The following is a 10,991-nucleotide window of genomic DNA, read 5'->3' on the forward strand; positions in this document are numbered from 1 at the left end:
TCTCACAGGGTAAAAGTTTTTAATTTTGATGAGATCCAGTTTATCATTTTTTGTACAGACCATGTATTTGATGACGACTCTAAGAACTCTTCACCAAGCACTAAGTCCTGAAGATTTTCTTCTATGTTTTTTCTAAATGTTTTGTAGTTTTACATTTTATATTTAAGTCCATTATCCCTTTTGAGTCAATTTTCTAATAAAGTGTGAGGTTTAGGTTGGTTCTTTTCTTTTTCGGCTTATGAATGCCAATTACTCCAGCACCATTTATTGAAAAGGCAGTTTTTTCTCCATTGAATGTCCTTTACACTTTGCCAAAAATAAGTCAGAAGTATTTATGTGCCCATGTCCTTTTATCAGCCCACAGTTGGTCATAGTCTGAAGTCACATCAGACAGTTTGTCATTCCCTGAATGGTCCCTATGACCTCTGTGATGGAGCTCATGCAGCAATTCACCCCTCCTGCCCTTCTCTGCTGACTTTGAGGCTTACCTCAAATATGAACTCTGTGAAGCATTGTCTCCTCCTGAACTCTTAGAGCATACTTACCATCTTTTACTTCGTTTTTCATGTTTTTTAATTCTGGTATATTGTAAACTTCTTGAGAACGAGGACAATGTCTTATCTTTCTTGGTATCTTTAAAAGTTAATCACTTCTAAAAAGATTTGTGGAATTAAATATTTGGGTTAGTTTTTTAAGGGACACTTTATGAGTGTATATAAAATGTAAAACTATATATGTATATATATAATTTAGTAAGGAAAGATTTTTTGACATTTTATTTTTTTTCATGTTGTCAACAGCTACAGCTACAGGTATCTATCTTCCAAAAATATATCACTAGTTTCCATACTTTTTGAATGCAAAACCCCCCTACATCAATATCAAGAAACTTCTCAGACTCCATACTCTCCTTCAACATTTGTAATCTAAGAAAACATATAATGACAAAAAGCCACTAACAATTCGGGAGTTTAAACACATTTGTGTTTTATTTATTCCAAGCTATATGTATTATTGAAAAACAGTAGCAAATACACATATATGGAGATTGTTTTATAATGCTCATTGTGTCTATAAATTTTCTGATAGTTTACAATAATTCTGGACCTTCACACATTTATGACCCACTGATTAGAAATCACTGCAATACTTTCTCCATCAGCCTATACTTGTAGCTTGAACATACACTGTATGTACTTTGAACATATTTAAAATTGCTTCAAAAACAGTAGTCCGTAGGCTATGCATAGCACACTCCAATGTAGACATAACCCAAATGAACAGAAGTGTGAATTAATGTGTGTATAGGTGACTATTTTAATGATCATCATATCATATAAAAAAGTTTGGCATGGAAGCTGGTTGAATTTAGAAAACCATGGGGGAGAAAAAACTGTAATGTTTTAATTTTTCTCCCATTATGTTCTGTGTCTGTATTAATACAACACAGACTTTTATTTATAAGAATTGCAAAAAAATATAGTTTTAATACTAGTTTTAGCTCTGGTTTTACTTTCTCTTGCCTTCAGCTGTGATGTACACCCATCTCTGTGCCAAAGCCCTCAATTATTTCTGTGCATCCTCAGCAACACCTTGTATATGCTTTCTAGGGAGGCCAGTAGGTTATCACATGGCATCTACCTTGTTTTTAATTTCTCCCCTGCTTTGCTTCCTGAGTACTGCTACATCAGCCACTCGGCACAGCTGGGATTTCTCCAAATGCCAAAGCTGTGCAATGTTCTGGGAAGTGGGAGAGAATGACCTTGCTCCCCTTTTTATATAAATTTTTTAGAGGAATACAAAGGGGATATTCCATTGTATCACCAATGTCTTATAAAGCGTTTAATGAAAATAGTTTTCATTTTTATTCATAGCCCTCTCTCTCTTTAATGCCTAGACCTGAGAGAAGCTGGGTCAGGGACACTGCCAAGTGTCCCTTTAGTATCTGTAGGGGGGGAATACATTTCCTCTTCCAAAATGGGGGTTCGTCTGGCCGGAGAACGAATTAAATTCACATGAGACAGAATAGCAAGAGAAAATGAAACAAAGCTTTATGAGGAACCATGGCCCGGGGCCTTTCTTCCCGAAGGAAGAAAGGACACCAAAGAAGTGGGGTGCACAGAGTGGTTATATACCCCCAAACAGGGTGTTTCACATATGATTGAAATGTCCCTTTTACAACAGTCATGAGGCTGCTCTGTCAGCACAGCCCTCGATGGAAATGGCAGATAGGTCTGCTGTCCCAGTGAAGGCCGCAGGGTGGCAGGTGTGTTGCCTCGGGCTGGGGGGGGGGGGGGGTGGGTCACAGATGAGCGCCTCAGTCGGTTCCCAGCCTAAAGAAAGATGCTTAATCTTTAAGGAGATGCCAACGTTGGGAGGGGGAAGGAAGTCAGTTACAGGAGGTTACCAGACAAGCACAATAAAATGCAGATTTAAGTCCTTGCCTTTGGTATTGATTAAAAGTTTCTAGAGAGAAGGTCATCTCCTTTCTTCTTCCTGGTACAGAGAGGGAGGCACCTTTTACAGTTAGAGATTTACCTTACAAATGTAAACGTGTCCTAACAAAAGGCAAGTTCCATTCCTCAGAGCCTCCTTCCCTGTCCCAGTTTATCAAAAGCAATCAGCCTCAAATAATCCTGATGCCAAAGAGACATACCTTGGGCTGGCCAATTTCAGGTCCCTACATATCCAACCTTCAGATACTGAAGCTTTGATACAAGGCCAAGCTTGTCTACTTGACACTTCCCAGAGTGACTCCCAACAGGCTGTGTCCACAGTCTCCCTGAGAACCCCCACCATATGCAAATCCCTGTGGTAGATATGACTGGGCTCAAGGTGGGGCGGGGCTGGCAGTAGGAATGCTGATGGAATGGGCCTACAGACTCTAAGCAGAGCTGGGATTCTGGCTCCAGTGCCCTTACTCTTTTGGGTCCTCTATGTTTGGCATCTGGTAAAAACCATCATTTTTTAAATGATTCATTAGAAATACAGATTCTATCTTGTAACAGGATTATATTATTATAGTCAGTGTATTTTTTATGTTGTATTTTATTAGATCTTATCCAATATAAAGTGATGCGGGGTTGGTGAGCCGAGGAGTCGAAAGAAAGATTTCTTAGACTCTTAAGATCTGGCAGTAGTGCTCTTTTATTTAGAGAGTAGAATAGCATGGGGACAGGACCCATGGGCAGTCAGAGTTTCTGCTGCCGCTGCTTCTGCTGCCCCCGCTGGCATGGGGACAGGGCCCATGGGCAGGCAGAGCTGGTGCGTAGGGACAGGACCCACGGCCAGTCAGAGCTCTTGCTGCTGCCCTGAGTTGAGGGTTAGGGCTAAATTTAAGGCATAGGTATGTGAGTCATCTCTTTACGAAGACAAAGGAAAGAACATGAAAAAAAGTTAAAATGGTATCAGTGCAGGTGGGGTCTGGTCGTTGGGTGATCCCATGACTTTTAGACAAGAATCAAATCAGATTACGTAAAGGTCAGAAGCCACCACCCTAAATCAGTTACATTAGATTGCCAGACAGCAACCAACTTAAGTTCTTGCTTTCCCCATTAAGAGTTTCTAGGGATAAGGTCATCTCTCTTCTTCTTCCTGGTACAGAGAGGGAGGCACCTTTTACAGATAGAGATTTACCTTACAAATGTAAATGTGTCCCAACAAGGGCAAGTTCCATTCCCCAGAGCCTCCTTCCCTGTCCCAGTTTATCAAAAGCAATCAGCCCCAAACAGTCCCAATGCCAAAGAGACACATCCTGGGTTGGCCAATTTCAGGTCCCTACAAGGTCATCCCCCATTCCTTCACAAACGCAAATGTCTCTCAAAAGGGCAAGCAAAATTCCAGTCCTCGGAGCCTGCTTCTCATCTGTAGTTTTAAAAATAACCAGCCTAAAATCCTCGTCATAAAGTATAAAGGGAAAATTAGAAAGGACAGGACAAGAACATTCTATGTGTTCCACATACCTTAAAATATCTTGCAGACTGCATGATTATCCAGCACAGCACTAGGTGTATAGAACACTCAGTGAGCAATAGCTGTTGTCATGTGTATCGTCCTCTCATTTGATATTCACAACATGATGAAAATTCTATTCGTACATGAGATATTGAGACCCCCAAGGTCATACGTTTTGACCAGATTCACGTAACTAGATTTCAAGTCCAGAACTGCTGATTCCAAAGCCCATATTGACCCCACTCAACTATGCTGTGCTATCCCTCCCTCTCTCCGCCCACAGAGTTCCCCTGTTCTCACTGGTTTTGAACTCTCCCTTTCATCGTCCTGCCTCCTCACACCTCTTCCCACCAGCACTAGACATATTTCCATTTCCATTTACATATTATTGTTCTCCCATTGCAATCATTAAAATACACTTTAGAATTATCTGCTAGACCCTAGTGTCAAATAACATATGGTAAGTGCTTGTATATAATGCAATAGATATTAATTACCCTAAACAATGCTTTTCTGCTTGATGTAATAATTTCAAACCTACAAATTTAATATTTGTCAGAAGGCAATGAAGACTTGGCATGTGCCTAGGGGTAAAAAGTATTATAAGGTGAAATTAAAAGATCTGTGCATTTTTGGTTCTGTTTATGTGAAGGCAGAATACCTATTAAATCATTTGGTGATAAAGTCTCAAAGAATGTAGTCATCTGTGTACTCCCACTAATTATTCATTGCACAGTAAGAAAAGAGTGCTTATTTTTTTAATGTTATGGATGCAGTAAAGCAGTTAACATAGATATATATCATCTATGATGTGCAATGATTACATGTTTATAAAACTTCAGTCACTTTTAAGGAAATAACTTTTGCATAATGAAGCACAGGGGAAAAAAATCCATAAAGCAATTTAAACTTTTGAGTTCAAATGTTTATATTTTAACCTGGAAGGCAATTAATTCCTAAGTCATTTCTCGAGAATTTCAGCTTGCTAAATACCTGGGAGACTTGATTCTGTTTAGAACTGTTTTCTCCAGTCAACTAATGCAAAATACCAAAAAACAGCTGTTCTTTTTTGTGTGTTTGATGGATCTTTTTCAGCTATCATTTATTAGTGTTTAATATGTAGTAGGCTGTGTAGTAAGGCTTATATTCATTATCTCATTTATTCTACTCCACTCCACAATGCTAAAAGGTAAATATTATCATCACCATTATGCAAATAAGAAAACATATGGTTGACAAAACTTCCATGTAAATATAAATTATTGATATGTTTCTTAGAAATTTACATCTTTAGGACTTGTTTATATGATTCAGAGTTCTTAAGCCAGACTTTTCCAAAGGCCTAATGCTTAGAATTATTCCATTTTTCAACTTCACATGCAGTAACACTTTGAGGGCCCTTTCATCTACTTTTTCTGTAAAATAGGAGATGAATTCATCTGCTGAAAGTGTTGTGGGGAGGAAAATGAGGGATAATTTAGACAGTTCAAAATAGCCTCTGTAGAGAAAAGGAAAAGGAGCTTACTCTGAAGTCCTGGAAAGATAAGAGTCCAGAAGGAGAGAGTGGTTCACAGAGCCCATGCTGGGCACGCCATTGGCAGTTAAAGAAGATAAATTACAGTGATAGAATTTTGAGATTTTTAAGACAGCCCTTAAAATCCTTTACCATCCCAGGGGGACTCAATAAATGAAATGGAATAATTTGAATAAGCAGTCCTAAGCAACTTAAAAGATAATCTGTTTGGAATGGGAGTAAGATTCTAGAAGAGGAGGTAGCCAGGGGCTGTCACGTGAAGCAGGGTAGACTGGATTAACATATTATATTGCATCTCATGTCCCTTGATTGATTTATTATTTACTTGATAAGTAAATCATTGTTCAAAGCAGCTAACAGATTGATCTGGAACGGAATTTCGTTGATAACTTAATGGGTTCATACGTGGTAGGTGAATGCGGTGTGACAGACCAGAAACCACATCCCTACACCCTGAGAAGGCCTCCAAATAGACTCAAAGGGCTTCCTTCTCAAGTTGTTTCCTCTGTTTTTTGCATATATAAAGAACACTTCTTTCTATCTTGTAGCTTGGCTATAAAAAGCAAGCAAGTTAGTAGCAGTGTATGAAACTCTTTTTCGAAAATAAATGTGTTCTAAGGAGTTTCCCTGGCAACCATGTTGGATTTACACACAGCTCTTCCCTCCTTTCATGATGGGTAACTAATTTCTTGATAGTACTACACTTTTAAATTTTCTTTACCACTGCAGGCAACCAGTGGTAATGCCTGTGACTTACTTCTCGTATATTATAAAACACAGTTGAGCAGATGCCTTTTTTAAAAAGTTACTTGACTAGTAAGTAGAAAAGAGCAAGATGCAAAACTGTACATACAGCATAATTACAGCTCAGATTCTTAAAAAGTGGTTATATATAGAAAACAAAAAGAACATCAAAATGTTAACTGTAACTATCTCCCAATGGTAGAAAATAGATTTTTTCCTTTCTTTTTTGCTCTTTTTATTTCATCCATATTTTATTTAATGAACATGTATTTTCATAATTAAAAATTAAGCAATTTTAAACAAAATAACATAACCGCAGAGTGACTTCTTCACGTGTAGAAGGAAATATTGTTGTACTGCATTAAATTAGCACAAAGAAATCATGGAGATTGGTCTACTTTCCTTACTAGCCTTCAGCAAAGAAAGATAGTGTTCAAGTCCCCACGTTGCACAGGAAATTCAAGAACAGTTAAAAGGTGATGGGTATTTAAATTTCTTCCTAGAGAATAATTTACAGTCTTATTAAATTTGGGATGAACAATTATTAATGGAATCAGAGTAAATTCTAAGCTTCTTAGAGAAATGTCTGCCATTAAGCTCCATTTGTTAGCAGAAGCTTTGGCTTTTCAGAATTAGAGTTAGAAATGAAAGGTTCTAACAACTTTAGCCTATCCATTCCAAGGTGCAAGATATTAGCAGCTAAACGTTTTTATTAAAAGTATTTTTTTTAACAGATGCATTTAAGCGTATCTGATTTATATTTTCATTATTCTCTCCCTTTTCAGGTGGTTTATGATGAAGTCACAGAGCTCCAGGGACGTGTCTTAATGCTTATTGTGAAGAGCAAAACCACATTTGTGGGAGCAATTAACATCCAACTCTATAGTGTCCCACTAAATGAAGAAAAATGGTATCCACTAGGAAACAGTATAATTTGACCGTTGCTATGAGTGTATGCATTATTTATTAACTACTTGTACTTTCTTCACTTCTGGGCCTCTCTATCACAAGAGCAAGACATTTTTGTTGTCAAAGATAGCATAGTGTACTAAGGACACAAGGAAAAGGAATCAGAATCAGTCTTTTAGTTAGTTATTCTCTGCCTGTGTTTTATTGTTTCCTTAGAATCTTTTCTCCTTAAATAGAGTGCCAATTTATTGTGTAAAATTCAATATGTAAAATAATAAAAGGACACTTACTTTTAATTCATCTTTTAAATCAAATATGTGTTGTTCACATTGTCTGTTAATTGTGTGCTTATGGTTAAAAGCAATACTTTTAATGTACTTTCCAAAAAAGACAAGCAAATAAATAAATTTTATAGGTTAATTCAAGACTAAATGTATCTGTAACAGATTTTTAAAATTTGAATTAAATATATGTACCTACATTCCCACTTGTAATCCTATTAATTAAGGAGATTGGTAAGCTCCAGCAGAATGCTATATCATTTTGCATCAGAAAAATAAAACATAAATGCCTGAAATTCTTAAATCCAATTTTGGAAGAAACTCCTTTGCAGTTTTTCACCCTCTTTAATACCAATCAATTCATCCTTACTGGATTTCACCCAACCAGAGGCATGATCACATTTTAAACTTCATTATCCCCTAACTCCAAGACTCATAATGTGAAACTCCCCTTTAATGAAACCTATTCTCTCTGAACATCAAGAATTTTCTTTGCTTTTGAACCTACTTTCATACTCATCAGGACCTGGTGCCTGGTCTGGGCTGATTTGGTCTCATTTTAAAACATGAGTAAATAATCCTATGGATTTCTACCTGCAAAGTAGGTACAACTCAAGGCATTATGCCAGATTCTTTACGAGAATCAAATAGGATTTTTTTTTAATCCCTACCACTTAAATTGCTAAAATAATTTTTTAAACCCTTAATTTATTTAATATTTTGCTGTGTATGAATGTAAAAGTAATTTAAGCTCTTTTATATTGTCGTCTACATAACTGTGTAAACATGTAAAAGACTGTACATTTACTCATTGAAAATATTTGAGTGCCTGGTCTGGGCTGATTTGGTCTCATTTAAAAACATGATCCTGTAAGTCAAGTAAGCCATTAACGCTGCTGGGCAATTATTCTGTATGTTCCAGGTCCATTCACTCTCCCATTCTGCCAGATAATGACTATGCACCCTTCTCTCTGCTGAAACCCCAGCACCTCCTACCCTAATCCTTACTCTCAGCTGATGACTTTGTTTCCTGCTTCACTTAGAGATTGGAATCAATCAAGAGAAAACCTCCACAGATTGCACTCTGCATCTACTCACGTAGCAGATTCTATGTTCCACCTTCCTGCTTCTTATCATAGAAAAGATACTATGCTCCTACCCAAAACCAATCTCTCAACTTGTACATTTGATCCCAGCTCCTCTCACCTACTCACAAACATTCCTGGAATTCTATTCAAAAGCATCATTTCTTTATTCTCTACTGGAAAATTCTCTTCAGCATACAAGCGTGATGTTACATGGTTACATGATGTTACAACCATTATAAGAAACTTCTAAGCTCCCCACTTCCCCTTCCAAATACTGACTCATTGCCCTGCCCCTCTTTGCAGTAAAACTTTTCAAGATGGTTGTCTCTACTCTCTGTTTACAGTTTCTTTCCTTGCATTTATTTCTCAGACCCATTCCAAGGGAGTGTTTGCCCCCAACACTTCAACAAAACTCCTTTTGTCAAGGTCCCTACTGACCTCCACATAGCTAAATTTAAAGGCCAATCTTCAGCCCCAATCTGACCTTACGTATCAGCAGAGTTTGACACAATCAGTACCTCTATCTTCCCCAATACTCGTTCTTCACTTGGCTTCCAAGACATCCCACCCTCATGTGCTTTCCTTCTATGCCGTTGGTCCCTTCTTCTCAGTCTTCTGTGTGGAAACATCCTCTTCTCCACAACCTCCAAAGACAGAATGTCCTGGGGCTAACTCCTTGGTCCTCTTCTCCATCAACCTTCACTCCCTAATGATCTCATCTTTTCTCATGGCTTTAAATATCCTCTGTATGTCGATGATTCCCAGTTTTATAACTCCAGCCCAGAACTCCTCCCAAATTCTAGAGATCCATATCCGCCTGCCTAAGCAATATCCCCCTTGAATATCTAATATCTCAAATTCAGCATTTCCAAAATTAGATACATACCAGATCCTTCCCACTCTGATCTCCTTCTTTTCTTCTGCACTTATCACCTTTGAACATTCTATACAGTTTACTTAATTATTTTGCTGATCTTTTCCCCAAAAACCTGTCTTAAAGAGCAAAAAAGCTTGAAGTCATCCTTGATTCCCACCTCCCTCTCTTGCTCTGAATATAATTCAATCCAAAAGAAATTTCTGTTGGCTCTACCTTCAAAACATATCCTACATCCAACCACTTATCACACTCCATCTTCTGCTTCTCTTGTTCAAGGTACTACTGTCATCTGTGTCCCAGATTACTACAATTGCCTTCTTCTAAACAGCCTCTTTGTTTCTATGCTTACCCTCCTCTTCTAGTCTATTCTCAACACAGCAACTGGAGTGATCATGACATTCTTCTGCTCAAAACTCTGCAGGGGCTTCTAATCTCAGAGTAAAAGCCCAAACCTTTAAAATAACCTAAAAGGCCTTATATGATCTGGCCTCCCATCAGCTGTCTCTCTGATTTAACTCCTGTTATATCCTATGCTCATAATACTCAAGCAACACTGGCCTCCTTTCTGTTCCCTGAGCACTGCAGGAATGCTTCATCCCTGGAATCTTTATCAGACGGCTCCTTCTTTCCAAAAGGTGATTTTGTCTCACATATCCACTTTCCTAACTCTCTTACTTCTTTCAAGTCTTGATCAAATGTTTTCATCTCTGTCAGGCCTCCCCTGAACACGCTATGTAATGCTGTAACCTGCCCTATCCCAGATAGACACCAGACCCTTCCCACGCCAATCTCCTTCTTTTCTTGTGCACTTATCACTTTTGAACATTCTATACTATTTACTTAAATTATTTTGCTTATTATTTATGTTTTTATCACTTTTCACTAAAAAACACACCTCAGGACTATAAAAAAAATTTTGTTCACTGACAGTACAGCCTTAGATCCAGGCAAGAGGTGTCCTTGCCCTGGGGTCCTCACCGGAGAGAATCCAGTCCAACTGTTACTCTTAGTCACATCCAGAACCCTCATTCCAGACCACATATGAGGTCCCCAGGATCCCAGAGTTCCCTACTTGAACAACTTTTACAGGCCTCTTCTGAGGGTCCTTTCGCCTGAACTCAGACTTCACCACCAGTGTGAGCAGCACCTAGGGCCTAGTGGTGGCCAAGCGAGGCTGCTTGCGGGGTGTATGGATGCAGCTTGAATGTGCCAGCTGGAGTGTCCACAAATGAGCGTGAGGCCACCCCCAGAGCAGGAGGGAGCCAGGGGCAGGAAGCAAAAGCACAGCATAGAGAGAGCTCCAGGAGAGGAGCCAGCTCCTTTTAGGCCACCATAATCCAAGAAGGAGCTCCAAAAATTCTAAGTCTAAATTAAAACCTGTCCTTCCGGGTGCTTATGAAGGCATATTTGTCACAATAGGAGAACAAAGCATATTGTATTTAACAGCTTGTTAGCGTCATTTATAACTTTTAAATTGGGGCAGATGGTATGTAGGTGTTATGGATTGAATCGTGTCCACCCCGCCCCCCCACCCCAAAATTCATGTGTTGCAATCCTAACCCCAGTCAGAATGTGACTTATTCGGATGTAGGGTTGCTGCAGAT

The 10,991-nt window shown here is 38.6% G+C and overlaps 1 protein-coding gene across 10 annotated transcripts in view; it reads left to right on the plus strand.

The window, feature by feature from the left end:
• PIK3C2G (phosphatidylinositol-4-phosphate 3-kinase catalytic subunit type 2 gamma) overlaps positions 1-7,709 on the plus strand; it is a 514,208-nt gene extending 506,499 nt beyond the window's left edge. For all 10 annotated transcript variants that reach the window (XM_070494347.1, XM_044775186.2, XM_044775187.2 and 7 more), the window contains one exon: positions 7,018-7,709. In XM_070494347.1, the coding sequence (XP_070350448.1) occupies positions 7,018-7,170 (153 nt within the window). In that variant the 3' untranslated portion in view covers positions 7,171-7,709. The remainder of the gene's footprint in view (positions 1-7,017) is intronic.
• Positions 7,710-10,991: the final 3,282 nt, after the last annotated feature.

This window comes from Equus asinus, chromosome 22, assembly GCF_041296235.1.
Source record: "Equus asinus isolate D_3611 breed Donkey chromosome 22, EquAss-T2T_v2, whole genome shotgun sequence".
Lineage (NCBI taxonomy): Eukaryota > Metazoa > Chordata > Mammalia > Perissodactyla > Equidae > Equus > Equus asinus.